The 23,348-nt window shown below is 41.2% G+C and overlaps 2 protein-coding genes and 1 long non-coding RNA gene across 8 annotated transcripts in view; 1 reads left to right on the top strand and 2 right to left on the bottom strand.

The window, feature by feature from the left end:
- Positions 1-9,583, bottom strand: part of RPF2 (ribosome production factor 2 homolog) — a 39,936-nt gene extending 30,353 nt beyond the window's left edge. The window contains exons 1-4 of one of the 5 annotated variants that reach the window (XM_059083638.2): positions 9,160-9,583; positions 7,062-7,194; positions 6,071-6,108; positions 175-214 (exon numbers count right to left, since the gene is read on the bottom strand). In XM_059083638.2, coding sequence (XP_058939621.1) covers positions 175-214; positions 6,071-6,108; positions 7,062-7,194; positions 9,160-9,182 — 234 coding nt within the window. In that variant the 5' untranslated portion in view covers positions 9,183-9,583. Of the gene's footprint in view, positions 1-174; positions 215-6,070; positions 6,149-7,061; positions 7,195-7,841; positions 8,058-8,098; positions 8,147-9,159 lie in introns of those variants that run through there. The other 4 variants (XM_067011661.1, XM_067011660.1, XM_067011659.1 and 1 more) reach the window with 4 other exon arrangements.
- Positions 9,284-14,000, top strand: LOC131768065 (uncharacterized). Of its 2 annotated transcripts, none has more exons than XR_009338903.2 (3): positions 9,284-9,479; positions 9,856-10,004; positions 13,236-14,000. It is a non-coding gene; the product is annotated as an uncharacterized lncRNA (long non-coding RNA). The 2 variants fall into 2 exon arrangements; XR_010836257.1 differs by lacking the exon at positions 13,236-14,000 and adding an exon at positions 11,590-11,638 and having other exon boundaries at positions 9,293-9,479.
- GTF3C6 (general transcription factor IIIC subunit 6) lies at positions 10,832-22,161 on the bottom strand. The gene is made up of 6 exons (XM_059083640.2): positions 22,021-22,161; positions 21,589-21,669; positions 19,857-19,920; positions 19,705-19,749; positions 18,064-18,177; positions 10,832-14,372 (listed from the first exon to the last, which is right to left on the bottom strand). Exons 1-6 carry the CDS (start codon positions 22,132-22,134, stop codon positions 14,071-14,073), a joined length of 720 nt encoding a protein of 239 aa, XP_058939623.1. The 5' UTR covers positions 22,135-22,161; the 3' UTR covers positions 10,832-14,070.
- Positions 22,162-23,348: the final 1,187 nt, after the last annotated feature.

The following is a 23,348-nucleotide window of genomic DNA, read 5'->3' as shown; positions in this document are numbered from 1 at the left end:
CTCTATAGTCATCTTTTTCAAAGTATAAAAGTCTTATTTCCCCTGCATTCTGCATCAAAATTCCCTCACATAGGATGATTTCTAATTCAAAATCATAAATTAGGAGTACTATTAAATTAAATGAATTCATTTGAATAACCACATGCCTTCTTAAATCAGAAAGATTCTACTTACCAATGATGTCTGATCCTCAAATGGTCTTGTAATATTTTTCCTAATATTAAAAAAGTTACCCTAATTTTAATAATCTGAATAAGTAATTCACCCATAACAATAAATATTAAGTAAAGATAATTTTATATTCAGATGATCAAAAAAATAAGCTAGAAGAATATTTATTCATTCAAATATTTATTTAGTGCCTATTATGTGCCAGGCACTGTTCTAGGAGCTAGGGATACCATAATACCATGTCAAACAAGATCCTTGCTTTCACGGAGATTACATTCTAGAGGAAAAATGAACAATTTCAAAAAGTAATATCTGTTGTGACAAAAATAAAATAGGGCACTGTGTTAGTGTGAAGAATGGAAAATGATTATTTGAGCTGAGACCTGATAAATGAGGAGTTAGCCATGGAAAAGTTTTGAGGTTAAGAGTATTCCAGGAGGGGCTTCCTGGTGGTGCAGTGGTTGAGAATCCGCCTGCCAATGCAGGGGACACGGGTTCGAGCCCTGGTCTGGGAAGATCCCACATGCCTCGGAGCAACTGGGCCCGAGAGCCACAACTAATGAGCCTGTGCGTCTGGAGCCTGCGCTCCGCAACAAGAGAGGCCGCGAGGGCTTCCCTGGTGGCGCAATGGTTGAGAGTCCGCCTGCCAATGCAGGGGACACGGGTTCATGCCCCGGTCCAGGAGGATCCCACGTGCCGCAAAGCGGCTGGGCCCATGAGCCATGGCCGCTAAGCCTGCGCGTCCGGAGCCTGTGCTCCACGGTGGGAGAGGCCACAGCAGTGAGAGGCCCGCGCACCACGATGAAGAGTGGCCCCCACTTGCCATAACTAGAGAAAGCCCTCGCACAGAAACGAAGACCCAACACAGCCAAAAATTTTAAAAAATTAAGAGTATTCCAGGAAAAGGAAACAGAATAAGAAAAGATTCTGAGATGGAAACAAGCTTAGACTATTCAAGAAACAGAAAGGCGACAAATGTCACTGGAGCTTAGTGAACAAAGGGTTAATGGTGGGGTATGAGGTCAAAGATGTAGACTCGTCCCAGAAAAGGTAGGGCCTTGTTGGTCAAGGTAAGGAACGTAAGTTATTAAAAGAGTAACGGGAAGCACTGGGGGGGTTTAGACAAAACAGTGATAATGAATGAATTCAAATGTTCTTTTTTAAAAAAATTTTACTTATTTAATTTATTTATTTTTGGCTGCGTTGGGTCTTCGTTAGTTGCGGTGAGTGGGGGCTACTCTTCGTTGCAGTGCATGGGCTTCTCATTGCGGTGGCTTCTCTTATTGCAGAGCACGGGCTCTAGGTGTGCAGGCTTCAGTAGTTCTGGCACGTGGGCTCAGTAGTTGTGGCTCACGGGCTCCAGAGTGTAGGCTCAGTAGTTGTGGCACACGGGCCCACCTGCTCCGTGGCATTTGAGATCCTCCCAGACCAGGGCTCGAACCCATGTCCCCTGCATTGGCAGGCAGATTCTTAACCACTGTGCCACCAGGGAAGCCCCAAATGTTCTTTTTAAAGGACTGCTCTGTCTGCTATGTAAGGATGGAATGCAGCACAGCAAGAGTGAAGGGGTTAGTAATGAGCTATCACAGTAATCCAGGAGAGAAAGAAAAAAATGGTGGGTTGGACCAGGAATAGTAGTGGAGATGGAGAAACAGTGGGTAGAGAAACACAGAATGCTATCTTTCATGCAAAAGGGAGAAAAATAAGATTATGTAATTTTATTTGCTTAAATATGCATAAAGAAATTCTGTTAAGATATATAAGAAATTAATGATAGTGGCTGTTCTGGGAAGAGTGTGTGTTTATATTTTCATTGTATATTTTTGGATTTTTAGTCATGTAAGTAAAGTATAAATCAGTTCATAATTTTTATGAATTTAAAGAGAAATAAAATCATATACACATGATCTCAATTTTGTTCAAAGAAAAAGATATATAGATATAAAACTGCATGAGGAGAAAATATACATAGTGCTTATCTATGGGTGATTATTTACTCTTATCCCAATTATCTAAGATAAATATATATTACTTTTATAATCAGTAAAAAACAAAAAAAGTATTTAAAAAAATGATGCAAGACAAACGAATCAGGAAAAATTACTGCAGCATTTATGATTAACAGCTAACAACAATTCACAAATAAGCAAATATGACCTGTTGGAAACATAGGGAAAATGCAAGTTTAAACAAAATGTCATTTTCACTTCTTAATTTTAAAAAATGAACCAAAAGTAGGTAGAGACCCATGAAACTTGTACATTTTACTCTGCCAAACTTCTCAAAAAGCACTACTGTTAATATGCTAGATTGGGCATGAAGCTATACCCAGTAATGTCACGTCTAGAAATCTCATGTAGGAACGAATACAAAAGAAGAACCCATTTGTATAAAAATGGCCATTTTAGCATTACTTATAAGAACAACAACAACAAAAAAGAAAATCAAAATGTCCTCAAGTTAAGGAACAGTTAAATAAATTTTAGTATAACCATTTAATAGGCATTATACTAGCATTAAAAATAATATCTAAAGGACACTTATCAGTAGAAAAATGCTTACAAGACAAATGAAAAAGGCACAAAAGAATTGTCAGAATAATGAAATTGTTTCTGTACCATGACTGCAGTGGCAGACACAACTCAATGTATTTGTCAAAACCCATGAAAGTATACACCACAAACAGCAAATTTTACATACATAAATTTAAAAAACAACAACCAGGAAGTGACAGAAAACCCAAAATAGAATACAGACTGTATAAATGACCTTAACTATAGTATAAATGAATAACACAATCACATTGAAGGGGCAAAAATAACCTAAGCTGACTTATACTGGAAAACAATATTTTTACTGCATATTGTGAAGTTAAAGACGAAAAGAACTGCACACAAATTCCATACTCTAGTTAGTAAAACTGTTTCTTATAAGGTTAGAAATTCTGAAACTGTTGGAATTACACAAATAAGTAAATATATTATAACAAAAGCAAGGTTTCATACTATCAGAAGATAGAAGATACAAAGAAGAAAAGGAGAAAGGCTGGAATGAAGTCTCTGGTATTCGACTAGAATTGGAAGCACTAGTATGCACTCAGGATTTTTTAGGAAGTATCAGTATCAACTCAGGTTTTTTTAATATATAAATAAATATAAACAAATATAGACGTGCGTACATGCATAGGTTAATGTACATAATATTTATTTTCAAGCTCTGTCTGCTGAGAGGACCTAGAGACAATGACACTCCAGTAACAATTGAGCATAGATCTGTTTCTAAATTATCAGTCTCCAATATATGGAACCAAGGCTGATTCCAAGGCTGTGGCAATGAAAACTACAAGATGAACCCAGAGCATCTGGTGGTGCCAGAAAGGAAGTGCTCAAACACAGGAGGCACTTTGAAAAGCCAACCTGAGAGAGATCCCAATGGCCAAATGAAGAACAATTTATGCAACAAAATAAATCATGACAGGACTTCCTGGGTGGCGCAGTGGTTAAGAATCTGCCTGCCAATGCAGGGGACAAGGGTTCGAGCCCTGGTCTGGGAAGATCCCACATGCCGCGGAGCAACTAAGCCCATGTGCCACAACTACCGAGCCTGCATGCCAAACTACTGAAGCCCGTGAGCCTAGAGCTGCTGCTCCGCAACAAAGACAAGCACCACAATGAGAAGCCCGCGCACCGCAACAAAGAGTAGCCCCTGCTCGCCACAACTAGTGAAAGCCTGCACGCAGCAACGAAGACCAAATGCAGCCAATAAATAAATAAATAAATAAATCATGACAGCACTGGATTATAACCCCAAAGAACATAATAAATATCTGTTAATTCCACAATGACATAAATAAGTAATTAAACAAATGGAGGAAAAGGGACAGATTTTCCTTACAGAATTCCAATTAATAAACGTAGAGGGAATGAGAGAAATCGAAAACCACTACTAGAACACCACAGTAATCACTGTTGTAGACAAGATCCACTGATGAATGCTAAAATGAATAAGCAAAAGTTTGAGGAGAAATAGGATTATCTGCATAGTCTCTAAGTATCTCCTCTAAACGTTTGTTAATTACAAAGGGGAAAATAGAAACTTTATAGTGGAGAAACCCAGCAGATGCCACTTTAACCAAGGTTAACACCACCAGTAATAAGACATCATGTACTCCCTGGTATGATTTACTGAAAAAGGCACATCACTTTTGTGGTATTCTTGCCTATAATGCATAATCTCAATCCACTCATGAGAAACTTAAGACAAGTGCAAACTGAAGGATATTTTACAAAATAACTGACAAATACTCATCAAAAGTGTCAAGGTCATCAAAGACAAGGAAAGACTGAGGAACTGTAACAAACTGGAGGAGACTAAGGAGACATGACAACTGAACACAATGTGGGATCCTGGAAGAGAAAAAGTATATTAATGAAAAAACTGGGGCTTCCCTGGTGGCGCAATGGTTAAGAATCCGTCTGCCAATGCAGGGTACATGGGTTTGAGCCCTGGTCCAGGAAGATCCCACATGCCACAGAGCAACTAAGCCCGTGCACCACAACTACTAAGCCTGTGCTCTAGAGCCCGTGAGCCACAACTACTGAGGCCGCATGCCGCAACTACTGAAACCCGTGCGCCTAGACCCCGTGCTCCACAATGAGAGAAGCCACCGCAATGAGAAGCCCGCACAATGCAACGAAGGGTAGCCCCTGCTCACTGCAACTAGAGAAAGCCCATGCGCAGCAACAAAGACCCAACACAGCCAAAAATAAATAAATAAAATAAATAAATTTATAAACAAGGAAAAGGAAAAACTGGTGCAAACCAAATCAAGCCTGTGATTTAATTAACATTATTGTATCAATGTTCATTTCTTACTTTTGATAATTGTATTATGGTTATGGAAGTTATAACATTAAAAGATGCTGGGAGAGGGTATATGGGAACTCTACTATTTTTGTAACTTTTCTGTAAGTCTATTACTATTTAAAAATAATACATACATGCTATGATTACAACTCTGTAAGAATATTCAGTACAAATCAAAACACAGACGGGAAAGAAACAAATTTTAAAATACTCATAGCAGGACTTCCTTGGTGGTCCAGCGGTTAAGACTCCATGCTCCCGGGGCTTCCCTGGTGGCGCAGTGGTTGAGAGTCTGCCTGCCGATGCAGTGGACGCGGGTTCGTGCCCCGGTCCGGGAAGATCCCACATGCCGTGGAGCGGCTGGGCCCGTGAGCCATGGCCGCTGGGCCTGCGTGTCCGGAGCCTGTGCCCCGCAATGGGAGAGGCCACAGCAGTGAGAGGCCCGCGTACCGCAAAAAAAAAAACAAAAAAAAACAAAAAAAAAAACAAAAAAAACACAAAAAACAAACAAACAAACAAAAAGACTCCATGCTCCCAATGCAGGGGGTCGGGGTTCGATCCCTAGTCAGGGAACTAGATCCCGCACGCCGCAACCAAAGACCCAGCGCAGCCAAATAAATAAATATTTTTAAATAAATTAATTAAATAAATAAAAATAAAATACTAATAGCTATGTATGTAAGGAACTGTATTATTATTATTATTATTATTTTTTTTTTTTGCAGTACATGGGCTTCTCACTGTTGTGCCCTCTCCCACTGCAGAGCACAGGCTCCAGACGTGCAGGCCCAGTGGCCATGGCTCACGGGCCCAGCCGCTCTGCAGCACGTGGGATCCTCCTGGACCGGGGCACGAACCCGTGTCCCCTGCATTGGCAGGCGTACTCTCAATCACTGCGCCACCAGGGAAGCCCTGGAACTGTAGTATTTTTTAACCAAAATATTTTTCTAAATCTCCCAAAAAGTGGTTGATTGTTACTTTTATAATGAAACAATATAATTTAATAAGTGAAAGAAAAGAAATCATGACTTACTTTTTATACAGAACTCCATATGGTTTCTTCAGTGCATACTGTAAAACATAATTTATAGCTTTCAAAACAAAACACATTCTGAAAAGCAGAGGTAAAAATCAAGCATTATAACAGTCATTATAAAAGATTATCCTGCTCCCTGAATCCTATTCTGCTATATTCTGCATGGCTCCCTTTTGATCACTTATAACTTGCAACACGAGCTTAATATTCTTAGCTGGGACTTTCCTAATTAAAAATTTCTATGCCCTTTCAATATTCTATCCAATTTAAATGATTCCCTTCATTTCCTTAAATTCTAGCTTCATCTAGCCCCCTCTCCTTTAGCCATCCCCAATTATCTGCAGTTCCCCAAATGCATCATGCTCATTCACACGCCCTTTTGTACAAGCTTTTTCCTCAGCCTTGGAAGCCCTTCTGTTCCGCTTCCTTTTCTCCTTCTTGTTCCAACTCCTCCTTCAAAATGATGATTAAGTGTCATCTCTAGGAAGCCCGTCCTGTGTGTGGCAACCCCCGTGGGATTTTAACTCAGCGTCCCATCCTACCCTGTGTGTACCTCCAGCACAGCACTTCATTCACAATGCTGTTAACTTTTACTTGTCTGTCGTCCTCACTAAGCTCACTGAAGGGAAAGACCGTGTCTTACGTAACTATTAATCCCTAGCACCTAGCACAGTACTTGGTATTGTTGAAAGAATAAATAGATAGTAATATGCATTTACCTCATTTTACAAATTAGATATGTTCCTGAAATGTGAGTAAATCAAATGCTAGTAATTGAAATCAGGTGAAATTTACTAAGGGAACTAGCTGCTGTAAGGAAAACCAGCAGTCAGTGCCTTGGTGAGACGTTAGCTTTTCTCAAAGGCTAGCATTTCTTAAGGCAAGCCAAATTTATCTATGTGTTTCTCAGGCAGTCCAACTAGTATGCTAAAAATTTCCTAAAATGATTGCAACACCATTTAAAAAGTAAGTATATATATATACGTACCACATCTCTAAGTACTTGTGTCACTGTTGAACTTGCATTGCCCCCTTTAATCAGCATAGCATTTTTAATATTTTCACTGAGTTTCGGTTCTCTTTGCTCAAGGAATCTCTTGGCTCTTTTTGTTTTGGGCTTTCTATTCGGAAAAATCACAATTCATAACAACTTAAAACATTTTCCTCATATTACAAAACCATGACTTATGTGCAAATTCTTAAAAATCAACAGAGACATTACATGACATTTATCAGTTAGGATTCCACCACTAAACAAAATCTCACTTTTTAGGGAAATATTAGTAAAAGATATTCAGTTATTACTGTTAAATAAGTGTTAATTTTATTAGATATGGTCTTTAAAAAGACTCCCATTTTTATATTCCCAGCATTCTTTTATTACTGTTTTCTAAACCTTTTATTTAAAAAAAGAGATAGAACTTCCCTGGTGGCACAGTGGTTAAGAATCCACCTGACAATGCAGGGGACACGGGTTCGAGCCCTCGTCTGGGAAGATCCCACATGCCGCGGAGCAACTAAGGCCGTGCGCCACAACTCCTGAGCATGCATTCTAGAGCCCACGAGCCACAACTACTGAAGCCCGTCTGCCACAAATACTGAAGCCTGCACACCTAGAGCCCGTGCTCTGCAACTAAGAGAAGCCACTGCAACGAAGAGTAGCCCCCGCTCACCACAACTCGATAAAGCCCGCACGCAGCAACGAAGACCCAATGCAGCCAAAATTTTAAAAATAAATACAAAAGGCATTTAAAAAAAAACAACTAACCTAGACCAATCACTCTGCAAGATATGAAGGAAAAACAAATCCATTATTCTGATTGTATGACGTGACAGCAGGAGTAGAACGCTTTTATAGACGCTGTTCATCTCTGCTTACACTACAGTGAGAATCTTGATTTTCCAACAGTTGTCTGCCATCTACTGAAATAATTCCTCTTCTCTTAAATAACTATGACCCTCCTTCCTTCCGGTCCCACGGACACTTCGTTAAGTAAAAGCAAAACAGAATATACCCAAACTTACTTTACCATGCAGACTTTAAAAATTCACCAGATAAAATGTCAAGCACAGTTAAAGCTTCTAATCATTTACTGGTTGATAAAGATACCAGTACTTTTTAAGTCAAACCAAGAGATATTTAGTGTGTCTATAACCCATTAAAAGTGCTATATATTCTATATTCCATGTGCTTTATTACTTCTGACTACCCAGCAACTAATGCAAATAACACCTTGTACGTTTTATCAGCTGTTTGTCCCACAATGAGACAGTAAACTAGTCTTACTCATATTTGCGGTCCCCACACCTGCAGAGGAATATTCAGCACATGTGCAAAAATCCCTGATTTAATGACCAAAAGAATAATTTGTCCTTTTGATTACATGTTAACCCAGGTAAAACGCAAGAAAACCATAGCAAATAATAGCAGAACTATTTATGAGATAGATAAACATTTTCTGGACTAATATAAAGCAGACATTACCCAAGGATAACTCAGAGAAGTGTACAAGTTTGGGAAAAAGAAAAAAAGCTAATAAGCATCTCTACGTGCTGCCACAAAGCCTTTACATACATTCTCGCAAATACTCCTCACAGTTCTATGAAGTACGACTATTATGAACGCTGTTTTACAGAGTAAACTGAGACTTAGGGAGACTAAATGGCCCAGTCGCATAGCTTTAAGTGGATGGGCCCGGACTGTCACCTAAATCTGTCACATTCCCAGGCCTGTGCTCAGAGCACCTTACTCAGGTGTTCTGTGCCCAGAACACCTCTCCCACCTTCCTCTCACTTCTGCGGAAGCTGAGGCACTTCTAATTGTCTAGGATAAAAGCGGCCAACGCCTCGGTGCCACCTCCACGCCGCGGCTCCCACACACGGCCTTCCCTGCTCTCCGTCTCCCCGCAGGCCGCCCCAACAGATGGAGACCCAAATTAGCGGATACATCCGCACGGAGTGGCAACGGGTGTGAGGAAGGGACATGGGCGGCCAGGAGGAGGGGGAGGCAGAGGCGCTACTCCTCCGTCCCGCTACAGAGGCCCTTCTCCCCAACGTTACCCGGGGAAAGAACCCACTGCACTTACACAACTCGATCCAAAGCGTCCATGCTACCGCAGCGCCCACCTAGCGCACGCACGTGTACCGCAGGGTTACAGGAGATACGGCAGCGCGTCCACTGAGGCGGAACCGGAACTTGGGCGTGACGTCATTTCCTTGCACCGCAGCCAACGTGGATGCCTGGAGGCACTGGCGGCCGTTTGGATGAAATAGCGCTCTGTTTCCTTGGTTACAGGTGTTTGCCTTGGCTCTTTTCCGGAAATCAACAGGCTCCTCTTGGAGCTTGATGTACACACCTGTGTGTGATAGACCAGGGTTCTCGGCCTTCCCCAATCAATAGAAATTGGTAAGAGGCCAGTCAAGAAATTCAGACAAGACTTTTGGGGGGCTTCTGTGGCTGCAGGAAGGAGCAAAACCAAGTAACAGGTTTCCTTGCTAGTTCCCGAAGGTAGGGGGTGGGGCGCCGGTGAGCTGGTTCCTTATATGGGGTGAGGGTAGGGTGTGTCCAGGGGGTGGGCTGGAGGGGTAGCTTAGGTGGTTTGCTCATGCATTTGGTGGTGTCGGTTGCAAGGGGCATGCGCAGTACCCTGCTTTTGCTCCCAGCTCTCCAGAAGTGGCAGTGGGGTTTTTCTGATCTTTTTGTTTCTTGCCCATAATTTGCCCCAACTGTGCATGCACATATTTTTAGTCTCTTATAGTTTCTTTGTATTTTGTTACTCCAGGAGACGTTTGTTCAGGTGCAAGCATTGCAGCACTGCAGGAAATGGTCCCAGGTCCCAGTGTCTCATGTGTATACCTGGACTCAGATATTCAGGGACCAGTTGTTATTCATCTGGGAATCCTCCAGGACGCTAGAAAGGTTGGTGGCATGGTAGGTACTCACATAATCACTAAAATTATCAATGTGAAATATGCACTGTTGACAAAACTGTGAGATCAGTGAGGCAGAGTTTAGAAACAGGGTTTATAACTGCCACAGTACCTGGCATATAAAATGTATGCAGAAAATATCACTTCTGATCGTTATTTTCCCCCCAATGTTTAAGTTGTCATATACGTTACATACCATAAGTTACCCGTAAAGTGTACAATTTCTTGGTTTTTAGTGTATTCACAAAGATGTACAGCCATCACCACTAATTCCAAAACATTTTTATCACCCCTCTCATAACCCAGTAGCACTCTCCACTTTCCACCCTTGTCAACCCCTGGCAACCACTAATCTTATGTCTCCATAGATTTGCCTATTGAGAACATACCATATAAATGGATTCATACAACACGTGGCCTTTTGTATCTGGCTTATTTCACTTACTATGTTCATAAGTGTTCATGTTTAAGGTTCATATGTTGTAACATGTATCAGTACTTCATTCTTAGTACATTAATTTCTTTACTTAGGACTGAATAATAGTCCATTCTGTGGATATGTTTGTTTATCCATTCAAAATTTTATGAACATTTGTGTTTCCACTTTTGTACTATTATGCATTATGCTGCTTTGAACATTTATGTACAAGTTTTTTGTGTAGACTTTTGTTTTCAGTTCTCTAGGAGTAGAACTGCATGTGGTAATTCTATGTTTGACATTTTGAGGAACTGCCAAACTATTTTCTGTCTGCACCATTTTACATTTCCAGCAGCAATGTAAGAGGGTTTGGAATTGGTTTTTCTATTGATGCTGTAAAAAATTACAAATTTACTGTCATAACACAAATTTATTATGTTAGTGTTCTAGAAGCCCGAAGCCTAAAATTAGTTTTACACGTCTAAAATTAAGTTGTCAGTAGGGCTACATTCCCCCAGAAGCTCCAGGGAGACTTTCTTTGCCTTTCCAGTTTATAGAAGCTGTTTGCATTCCTTGGTATTCCTCCATCTTCAAAAGGCATCACTTGAACTTGTTTCTACTGCCACAACTTCTTTTTCTGAGACTTCTGAATCCCTCTTATAAAACCCGTGTGATTACATGTGGCCCAACTGGATAATCCACAATAATAACCCCATCGCAAGATCCTTAACATAATCATATAGCAAATTCCCTTTGGCCAAATAAGGTAACATATTCAAAGATCCCTGAGTTTAGGCATGGGCATCTTTTGGTTTGAGCATTATTCTGTTAATCACAGGTTCCAACTTCTCCATTCCTCTCCAAAATTTGCTATTGCCCATCTTTTTTCATTAAGCCATCCTAGCAGGTGTAAAGTAGTATCTCATTATGGTTTTCACTGCAATTCCCTGATGACAAACGATTTTGAGCATTTTTTCCATGGGCTGATTGGCCATTTGTATACCTTCTTCAGGAAAATGTCCATTCGAATCTTTGCTCATTTTTAAATTGGGTTGTCTTTTTATCGTTGAGTTGTAATAGTTTCCAATATATTCTACATACAAGCCCCTTATCTGATATATAATTTGCAAATATTTTCTCCAATTAAATAGGCTTTTTCATTTTCTAGATAGTGTCCTCTGAAGCAAAAAACTTTTCAATTATGATGAAGTCCAACGTATCCATTTTTGTTTTCGTTGCTTACAATTTTCATGTTATATCTAAGAGGCCATTTCCTAATCCAACATAATAATTTTATTTTTTTGGCTGTATTGGGTCTTCGTTGCTGCGCACAGGCTTCCTCTAGTTGCAGCGAGCAAAGACTACTCTTCGTTGTAGTGCGTGGGCTTCTCATTGCAGTGACTTCTCTTCCTGGGGAGCACAGGCTCTAGGCGCATGGGCTTCCATAGTTGCAGCACGCAGACCTTAGAGCATGCAGGCTTCAGTAACTGTGGCTCACAGGCTCTAGAATGCAGGCTGTTGCTGTGGCACACAGGCTTAGTTGCTCTGCAACATGTGGGATCTTCCTGGACCAGGGACAGAACCCATGTCTCCTGCATTGGCAGGTGGATTCTTAACCACCGGGCCACCAGGGAAGTCTCTAAAGATTTATACCTATATTTTCTTCAGTTTTATCATTTTAAGCTCTTACATTTATTTAGACCTTTGGTCCATTTTGAATAAATCTATATATACATATAGCAGAGATGGGGGGGGTCCCACTTCATTCTTTTGCATATGGATATTCAGTTGTCCCAGGATCATTTATTGAAAAGACTATCTTTGCTCCATTGTATTGCCTTTGCTCCTTGATCTAAGATCAGTTTACTATATGTATGTCTATTTCTGGGCTCTCTATTCTCTTCCATTGACCTATTTGTCTATTCTTTCAGCAGTTCCCACTGTCTCTATTACTGTAGTTTTATAGTAAGTCGTAAAGTCCTCCTACTATGTTCTTCAATATTGTATTGGCTATTCTGGGTCTTTCTCTCTCCATATAAACTTTAGAGTTGGTTTGACAATATCCATAAAAACCTTGCTGTGATTTTATTTCGGATTGCATTGAAACTGTAGATTAAACTAGGAAGAACTAACATCTAGACAATATGGCCACTTTCATATACATGAGGAAAGCTGGGCACATTGCTAACCTGAATAAATTCTGGGATTCTGTGACAAAGAAATAAAGGAAGACCAGATGCTGGCTCAAGTAATTAGCAGTCTCTCCACATAGAGACTTCATACCATTTGGTAGAAAAAAATAAGCTTTTGATTAAACAAAAGGTGACACTAAAGTCATATAAAAATTGGGAGGATACACACTTATGATTTGGAAATGCTTTTAATCAGGGTAAGCTGTTTTCCAAATAAACAGTAAAAATTTACAAAACCTACTGAAGGAAAAAATTCTTCATCCTAAACATTAGTTCTCTAATCTGTCACAACAAAGTTACACCTCCAACAGCTGTGAGATATAATTAACGTGAGGAGTGTTTTAACTTACTAGTACCAGGTTAAACCATATAAAATTGCAGAGTTTTGTAGTCAGAAACAAATATTGGTAATTTCATATAGTACAACCTGTGTCAAAGTTTGTGACTAATTTACTTAAAAAATACAAGTTAGGGTAGATCTAGGTTATCACCATAATATTTTAGAATGTTACAGCTGAATTCCAATCATCTTTCTTCAGTGGGAAAGAAGTGAAATTACAGCTGGAATATCAGAACTGTACCTTCACCCTTAAGCACTTCTGAATTCTTTTTCTGTTCTCAGGAGTAATACTGACTTTGGTAGACTGGAAAATGGCCGCCCAAATATTTTCATGCCATAATTCTCAGTTTTATGCCTGTTTAAATTACATGGCAAAAGGGACTTTGCAGATGGAATTAAGGTTATAGACCTTAAATTAGGGAAGTTACCCAGATGTGCCCAGTGTAATCAAATGGACCTTTAAAAGAAGGCAGAAGGGTCCATCATCAATAAGATTATGGAAGAAGCAGGAGAGATTCAAAGACTGAGAGGGACTTGACCATTGCTGGCTTTGAAGAGAAGGGGACCATGAGTGAAGGAATGCAGGCAGCCCCTAGAAGCTGGGAATGGCTCTCAGCCAACAGCAAGGAAATTGGACCGTGATCCTTCAGCTGCAAAGAACTGAATTCTGCCAACAACTGAATGAACAAGGAAATGGAGTCCCCCATACCATGTCCAGAAGAGAATGAAGCTCTGCAAATACCTTGATTTTAGCCCAGGTGACACCCATATCAGATGGCTGACCTACAAAACTATAAGACAATACACTTATGTAGCTTAATATACTTTAGCCGCTAAGTCTGTGGTAATTTGTGATGGCTGCAAAAGAAACTCACACTTACCTTAGTAAAACCCCCATTTTAAAGGACTCATCACAGAAGGGTCCCTATAGTCATTGAAATCATATTTTTAAAAACTCGTATCTGGTCCTTAATGATTCTAGTATATTAAACTATATATAATTGGAAATGTGTATATAGCCAACAAAAATAATAAAATTCTGAACTGAAAACTACAAAGCCAGTTATTTTATATAAAAACTCTAAAAAGTTTATGACTAGTTTTTATGAGAAACATTTCATCTAGGAGTGATTTCTAAGGCAGTTTCTTGAGTTTCCATAAAAACAGAGCCTTCTGTCTCAGAAGAAGGGATATCAATAAGAGGACCAGAATCCTCTATATCCAAGTTCGGTGGTTTCTCCTGTTCATAACTCAGGTTTGAATTATCTTTCATTTGAATCTCTTGCTCTTCCAACTCCAAAGATTTATCTGGGTCTGGAGCTACAGCTTCATCCTCTTCATTTTCATGCAGAAAACTACAAATCATGTTGGGTCTACAGGAGAAATCATTTTCCTTGATTTGCAGCCATTCCACACCACCTAATAGAGGAGGCAGTGGGACAAACCAAGAAACATGAAAAAGGAATTTCAGTTACTTACATATATTTTTAATTTAAATGTTCATATGAATATGTATCAAAATAAAACCCCAATGTAAAGAAAGGAACATGGTGCCTGTACCTACTGATAAATGATCATGTAATATCCATCTTACATGGAGACCTTGGAATGCCTATAGGGTATGCATCATCAGAATCACTAAAAGTAATCAACTTCAGTTACTATTCCAAGCACTTTTCCCAGAGTCCAATTCCCAACTCATTCTGAGAGATACCTGAGCTCCCACTGCCAGCTTTTGTGTTGAAGAAAATTTTGTCACTTCCCTACAATTTTCTCCTTACCCATTCAGCTTTCATAATACAATGGATGATACCACTCTATCATCTTGAGTCAACATTTATTTGTCATTTTGAGTTGAAAAATCCAATTGTGAAATAAGACACCTCTCCAAAAAAAACCCTTGAAAAAATTTTTTGTTCCTTTCCATACTCACAGTCAAAGCCCTTACCTGTCAAGGAACTCCCATAATCAAGAATTGCTCCAGGGACTTCCCTGGTGGTCCAGTGGTAAAGAATCCTCCTTACAAAGCAGGGGAAAACGGGTTTGATCCCTGGTCAGGGAACTAAGCTCCCACATGCTGCAAGGCAACTAAGCCCGCATGCCACAACTACTGAGGTCGCGTGCCTCAACTAGAGCCTGCATGTCACAAACTACAGAACCCACGTGCCCTGGAGCCTGCGCGCCACAACTAGAGAGAAGCCTGGGCACCACAACGAAGAGCTCATGCGCCACAACGAAAGATCCCAAATGCCTTAACGAAGATCCCATGTGCTGCAACTAAGACCCGACACAGCCAAAAATAAACAAAATAAATAAATAGTAAATCTTAAAAAAAAATTGCTCCAATAATGCTAGCCATTTTTTTCTTTCATCCTTATGACCCTTTCAGTTAAGGATTTTCAATGGATCCTCAATTCCTATAGCCCAAGCTGTTTACGCTCATCTTCAAAGTTCCGTTAGATATCTGTAAGATATACCAACCTATCTTGTCACCCTGTTCACGCATCCATCTGTTCCTATCCCCCATCATAAACTAACTCTTCTGCAGCTGTTTGTTGAAACATCCTTACTGTTGATCCCATATCTTTTTTCATGTATATAAAGACTCTTTCAAAAATCGATTTGTTCTTTCCCTCCAGTTCAGCTTCAACTATTGACTTCATAGTTTTTTCTTGCTCTAACGTCATTCTCCTAGTCACCAAGTTCAAAACCTCAAAGCCATCCTAAAGCCTACTCTGTTATCCAGCATAATACTTGGCACATAACAGATACTTAAAGTAAGTTGAGAGAAATGGGTGTCGAGTCATAGTCATCCATGTCTGTTTCAATGTGATTTGCTTTAGAGTACAAGTTCCTAGAAAGTAAGGACCACATCTCCTGTCTATTTTGTTCTGCCTCCAGCATCTTGCCATGTTTGGCAGCCAGCCTCCAAGATGGTCCCCAATGATCCTCACCTTCCTGACGTGCACGCCCCTGTGTCGTCCCCTCCCACATGGAATAGGATATCACAGAAATGACAGAATGTGACTTCTAAGGATAGTTCATAAAAGGCATTGTGGCTTCTACCTTGTTCTTAAGGATCACTTGGTCTGGGAAAGACAGCTGCCATGTCAGGAGGGCACTCAAACAGTAGTGTGAGGAGGTGAGGAGGTGAGGAAGTGAGGCCTCCTGCTAACAGGCAGCACAAACTCACCAGCTATGTGAGTGAGCTGTCTTACAATTAGATTTTCAGGCCCTACTCAAGCCTTCAGATGACTACAGCCCAGCCAACACAATGACTGCAACCTTGTGAGAGACCCCAGCCAGAACAACCTAGCTAAGCTGCTCCCCAATTCCTGATTCACAGAAATGTGTAAGATGGTGTTCTGTTGTTTTAAGCCTTTAAGTTTAGGGGTAACTTTTTATGCAGCAACAGATAACCAATACAGCCTTGAATATTTGGTTACTAATTTATTTGATTGAAAGATACACCCAAATCTTCCCAAAGATCTATTAGATTATTAAGGACTATAGGAGAGGAAATTGTATAACTTCCTTTAAAAAGAATATCTAAATGATAGCTAAGCTATCTGGTATGTATCTGCCTTTCGAATTCATTCTAGAACTTCAAGTGCCTGCTTCTTCCTATTATTTTTGGAGTGCCTAAAGAAGGGGATAATTGTGGAATATATAAGAACAAAGATTTGTTATATAGTTACGTGTAGCTGGTATAATTAATTTCTAAATGATTAATGTACCTTCAAATGTTTATTCCTTAAAATACAATAAATCAGGGCTTCCCTGGTGGCACAGTGGTTGAGAGTCCGCCTGCTGATGTGGGGGACGTGGATTCGTGCCCCGGTCCGGGAGGATCCCACATGCCGCAGAGCGGCTGGGCCCGTGAGCCGTGGCCGCTGAGCCCGCGCGTCCGGAGCCTGTGCTCCGCCACGGGAGAGGCCACAGCGGTGAGAGACCCGCATACCGCAAAAAAGATGAAAAAAACCAAAACAAAACAATAAATCAAACCGTGAATATTCATCAATAGGGTCTCATTTACTAGAGTTTCAAATATATCTTTGAGGGCTTCCCTGGTGGCACAGTGGTTGAGAGTCCACCTGCCGATGCAGAGGATACGGGTTCGTGCCCTGGTCTGGAAAGATCCCACATGCCGCGGAGCGGCTGGACCCGTGAGCCATGGCCGCTGAGCCTGGGCGTCCGGAGCCTGTGCTTCACAACGGGAGAGGCCACAACAGTGAGAGGCCCATGTACAGAAAACAAACAACAACAAAAAAATACAAAAAAAAAAAAATATATATATATATATATATATATCTTTGAGAAATAAGACTTTTTTTTTTTGGTGGACAAACACCTTTATTCTGACCGTGTCCCAAATTCCCTAGGGCAACAGAAAGAGGCTGGTGTGGTGAGCAATAAGCTTTTAAACCAACAAGTGTTTATCTGCTCATCTCCACAAACGTGTGCCTGCTATGGGTGCAAGAAGCACTGGCCTGAGGTCTCTAGTGTGGGATGACAAGCAACTGGAGAAGGCTAAATGGATGCTTATTAAGAACGAGACACAAGACTAACAACTGTGGTCCTAGAGTCCCTCCCACATATAGCCAGCTTCTTCCAGTTGTGAGCATGTTGGGGAAGGTTACTGCATCTGCCAAAAGTTCAGGACATCCTATGGGGTTACTCCTTGGGAATCGAGAACTGCTCTCATAATATCTTCTGCACTTACAAAGAAGTTTGAATGAGAGAGAATGAGAGAATGAGAGAATGAGAGAGAGAGAGAGAGAGAGAGAGAGAGAAGTAGTTGCTGAAGAGAGAAGTAGTTGCTGAATTCCCTGGGGTTGAAATCATGTCAAGTTTCTTGACAAACTCCTCACAATCGTTTCCAATGCAAAGAAGATAGAAATTTCTTATATGTCTCCAGTGCCCCCTGCTATGTGAGAATTCAGCTAAATTTTAAATCTATGTTTGGTACTTTTCATGGAGTACCCTCAATTTTAATATACTTTACCTATCACATATAGTTATTACTACAAAGTACAAAGAACATCCTGGCAGCAGTGTTTCATAAAGCCAATACTAAATCACCTATTTTCAGAGAACTAAGTGAACTAACCTATGTTTTCTTCTCCTTCCTTCTTTTCTGTCAGAAGAGTTCTTGTCATGCTGAGCTTCTTCATTGTGTGGCATTTATATTTTAGCACTGTTTTATTATTGCCTTCTGCATCCACTAGAATATAAAATGAACACTATTATACTGCTTGATGCCATCAAATAATCATGTTAAGCCTCAATGATTCCAGTTTAGAGAGTTAAACTACTTCCTGTCAAGATAGTATAGTAAGTTCAAGATTTAACTCATTCTTCCAGCTTCAAGCACAGAGAAATATCAGATAAAATACATAAGAACAGAAAGCACAGTGAACTCAAAGACAACAAACATCTCCAGGGGACAGAAACACAAAGTGAGATTAAAGCTATGGGCCTATTAGGCTCCAGCCCGGAAGCAGGAAAGGGGGGCCAGGAATTTGGCCTTACAGGGTAAGGAGGTCAAAAACTCTGCCACTCAAAGTGAAGGACCAAAGGCAGACCTACTGCTTGAAGCCGGAGTGGAGTGGAGAACATTACCGATCATGAAAGAAGACGAGAAAACAAGCGCTGCCAACCTGCTGCTGGGGGTCACAGCTTTATAAAAACTGTGGGCGGAGGCAAGAGGGAGGATGAGGCTCGGTGCTAAGGTGTGAAGCACATGGAAAACTTCCACACCCTGCCAATGTGTGACTGATATTACACTTTAGAAAGCAACACAGTGACATCTATTAAGTTCAACCACATGAAACTGTCGCTATTCGGCCCAAACTGGTAACTTCATATGGTTGAATCTAGCACACACACTCATCAATCTAGCAGTTCCTTTTCTAAGCATATACCTGAGAGACATTTTTATATATATGCACAAGGAAACAAAAATATTCATGGCAGCATTTCTGTAGTGAGTTAATAAGCATAATTAAGAAAAGGGGCTCTGGAGCAAGACCACCTGGGTTCAAATGCTGGCTCTGCCTCTTATTTTGTGTATGACCTCGGGAATGTTATTTACCTCTCTGTGCTTCAGTTTCTTCAAATAGAAAATGAAGATAACAATGGCATCTACCTCATAGACTTGTGGTGAGGATTCAATGAGTTAATACTTATAGCACCTAGAACAGCGCCTGACACAGAAAGCACTCAATAAATTTTAGTAGTTATTAATAATTACTGGTAAAAATGGAAGCAACCTACATGTGCATTAATTGGAGAATAAACTGTGGTATAGTCACAAATAGAATCTTAAGCAACAGGGAAAACGTATATATCAACACGTATAAATCTCAAAACATCTCTAATTGAAAAAAGATATAGAATAATATGTATAATATGCTATAACTTATATCAAGTGTGAAAATACACAGTAAGTGCTATTTATTGGGTGCGGGTACATACATATGTAATATAAAATCACGTATAGGAAAGAAAAACACCAAATTCAGGAGAGTGATTACCTCTGAAGACAGAGGAAGGGAGTAGGTTTGGAGAGGGGAATACAAGGGGCTGCAAAGGTATGTGGAATGTTTTTTAACTACCTAACCAAAAGGGAGGATGTGATACAGCTAGAGAAGGGGTACATGAGATCTTATAATTTTAATATCCACCATACAAAAGTATGTTTGAAATATTTCATAGTAAAAAGAGTTGAGTCAACATAGCAATCACTTACCATGTTCAACATTTTCTTCAAATATAACACAGGTCCCAAGAGTGTCTGCAGAAAAACATGAAGGCAACTTGTTGAGAATTAACAGAGCTACTTTCTCTGAAAGGCATATTAAAAAAAAAAAAGGGAGTTTCATCTCTCTGACTTCCTCCTACCTTCATACTCTCCAGCAAAGACATAGCTGTCCATTTGCAGAATGGGCTTCTCAGTATCAATTCCCTACAACAGAATATAGGATCATTTAAAAAATCATCATTAGAAAAAGCCTTGGGGGTGGGGGGAATGGGTGAAATGGGTGAAGTGGGGGCTCAAAGGATACCAACTTCCAGTTATAAAATAAATAAGTCCTGGGATGTTTAAGAATATCATGGTGACTATAGTTAATAATACTGTACTTTATATGAAAATTGCTAAGAAAATAAACCTTCAAAGTTCTTACCAGAAGAAAAAAAAATTGTAACGATGTGTAGTGATGGGTGTTAACTAGACATCGTGGTGATCATTTCACAATATATGCAAATATTGAAAACGTTGTACAGCTGAAACTAGTATAATGTTATACGTCAATTATTTCTCAATTTAAAAAAGAAAGTTGGGCTTCCCTGGTGGCGCAGTGGTTGAGGGTCCGCCTGCCGATGCAGGGGACACGGGTACGTGCCCCGGTCCAGAAGGGTCCCACATGCCACGGAGCGGCTAGGCCCGTGAGCCATGGCCACTGAGCCTGTGCTCCGCAACGGGAGAGGCCACAACAGTGAAAGGCCCGCGTACCGCAAAGAAAAAAAAAAAAAAAGCACAAGGGACTTCCCCAGTGGTACAGCAGTTAAGACTGCACTTCCACTGCAGGGGGCACGGGTTCGATCCCTGGTCAGGGAACTAGATCCCACATGCATGCCGCAATTAAGACCCAGCACAACCAAATAAACAAATAAATATTTTTTAAAAAAGAAGACTTTTACATGAAACCTTGCTACCAAGGAGACTGATTTCCAAAGCTGGGGAACCTCTGGAGCTTCTTGTCCTAGCAAGTAAAAGATAAGCTAAAACTGCTCTCACCACAACAGCTACAAACTGAAGACTACTTAATTCATACCCAAGTAGCAAGGTCTGTTTCAATCAACATCCTCTTCAAGATAAAGTAAGAACAGAGGAAGTTTTGTCAAAAATGCTCAAAAGATTTTAAACATAAAACAGATGGTAACTCACAATACCATAGCTCAACTCAACAGCACAGTGAGGTCTCTTAAGTCCTTTCTTAATAGGTATTCTCACTCCCTTCTCCACGCTAATTTTGTTTGTTTTCCATATTTTATTTTATTTTTTTGAAGTTTTTTAAATTTTATTTTTTACTGAAGTATAGTTGAAGTACAATGTTGTATAATCACTGCTGTAGAGCAAAGTGACTCAGTTATACATATATACATTTTTTCATATTCTTCTCCATTACCATTCATCACAGGATATTGAAATATAGTTCCCTGTGCTATACAGTAGGACCTTGTTGTCTACCCATTCTATATATACCAGTTTGCATCTGTTTAACCTCTGTGTGCATATCTAATTATCCTCTGTGCCCTTTGTGTTTTTCTCACCCTCCTCACTATTTAAAACGGTGTATTTTTTCAAAACCTAATGTTCCATATCAAAATGCTTTAACCCTCCAAATCTCTACCTCTCTCCAGCCACACAGGCAGACACTCAGGCAGAGTTAGGCATTAACTTTATCCCAGCTGCTCCCACAGTCCCCCTGTACTTCTGTGATTGTCTCCAGCGTTCACTGCTTTGTTCACGTGAAATTAATATATCAGTCTTAGGGACGGGTATATTTCACCACTCATTCTTGTTTCAAATTTAAGAAAGTCAACAACCCCCCAATTCTACAAGACTCACCAAAATCTTGCATTTATTTTCACATTTTGAGAGAAAGTCTGAATCAATAATTCCTGATAATTCCACCAGAACCAACTGCTCCTGGTGGAAGAAAGAGGGGTTAAAGGCGGTAGCTTGCGACTGTGCAGGAAGAACCAGGCATTAACGAGAGAAGCCAAACCTCCCCAGTGCAACGATCCCACCTTTGTGAAAACTGGGTCCTGCTTTCAACAAAAGGAAGCACGCGCCGTTACTTAAGGTAACTTCCCTCCTTCCCCCTCGAACTTCCGTGTGGCCCGTATGGCTGGGGCCAGCTGCCCGCCGCTCCGCGCGCCCTGGGGCACAATCCCGCCAGGAGCCCCCGCACGCCCGCCGCGTCCCGACTCCCTTCCCCTCACACAGCCGAGCGGCCACCCTCGCCACCGCCGAGCGGGCTTCCGCCGTCGCACTCACCGCCTCCTCCTCTTCGTCCCGGTACCCCCGACTCGGCTCCTCGGCCGCCGCCGCCATGCCGCCGCTCCTCCGCGCGGCTTCCGAGCCGTGGGCCCCGCCCGCCGGGGCCGCCATCTTGAGTACGGGCAGCAGCTCCCGCCCCGCCGGGGCTCCGACAGCGCCCGCTGATCCTGCCAGCACGCGAGATGGCGGCTCACGGGCCCACGTGGAGCCCCTTGTCCCTGTCCCGAGAGCGGGAGCCGGGGCCCTGGCGGGTCGGCCGGGCAGGTCCCGCGAACCTAGGGAACCCTCGGGCTCCCGGCCCAGGTGGGATAAGAGCACTGTGGAAGCCGGGGGATGAAGTAGGTGCAGGCAAGGAGGCTACGGTGCGTGAGGGAAATGGAGAGGCCTCGTGTGGCCCTAACCTACAAAGCTTGGAAAGAAATTCCTAATGTGTGAGCACTGATCATCAATTCAAGTTCTCCACGAGCCAAGTAGAGAGCACTCCTCAGTGTTCCACGTATCGGGCGCCCACTGCACGAGGAAGTGAGCTGGGGTTTCAGGCAGCCAGGAGAGGTAGAATAAGGGATCAGCCAATGCTAATCAGATTTCCCTAGGTGCTGTAAGAGACCCAGACTGTTTGGGGAGTACAGGAGACTCCGAGAAGTGAAGTTTTGAACACGATTTTCTTAAAGTAACCTCATGGCTTTTTCTGATTATAAAATAAATGATCTTTGTACGTGAGACAGGATGATCTACCTCCAAAGAGCATGAGGTTTGGTGTCTGATACCCGTCTGGTTCTGCTGCGTTACTTAACAGTAAGCCTTTAGGCAAGTTGGTTATTGTGAGGATTAAATGAGATAATCCCACTATTCAGCACATAGTAAGTACTAATGTGCATTTAATCTAGTATTAGTAATAATATATAAAAATTTAGAGTATTACAACTTTTAAAAAACATTTTCCGGGGATTCCCTGGCCGTCCAGTGGGCAGGACTTGGTGCTTTCTCTGCCGTGGCCCTGGGTTCAATCCCTGGTCCCGGAACTAAGATCCTGCAAGTCACGCGGTGCGGCCAAACAAAACAAGACACAAAAACAACGAGGGGACTTCCCTGGTTGCCCAGTGGTTAAGTCTCTGAGCTCCCAATACAGGGGGCATGGGTTTGATCCCTGGTCGGAGAACTAAGATCCCGCGTGCCGTGTGGCACGGCCAAAAAATAATAATAATAAAAAGTTTAAAAAAAAGTTTATTCAAAAAACCCATTTTCCTACACAATATATCTTTCCAGCTTCTTTCTACATAAACACATTGTTTATGTGTAATCTGTTTTAAACTATTTTTTTCTCA

Source organism: Kogia breviceps, chromosome 13 (genome assembly GCF_026419965.1).
Source record: "Kogia breviceps isolate mKogBre1 chromosome 13, mKogBre1 haplotype 1, whole genome shotgun sequence".
Taxonomy (NCBI): Eukaryota; Metazoa; Chordata; class Mammalia; order Artiodactyla; family Physeteridae; genus Kogia; species Kogia breviceps.
Note: the sequence above shows the minus strand (reverse complement) of the source record. Positions and strands in the feature narration are given on the sequence as shown.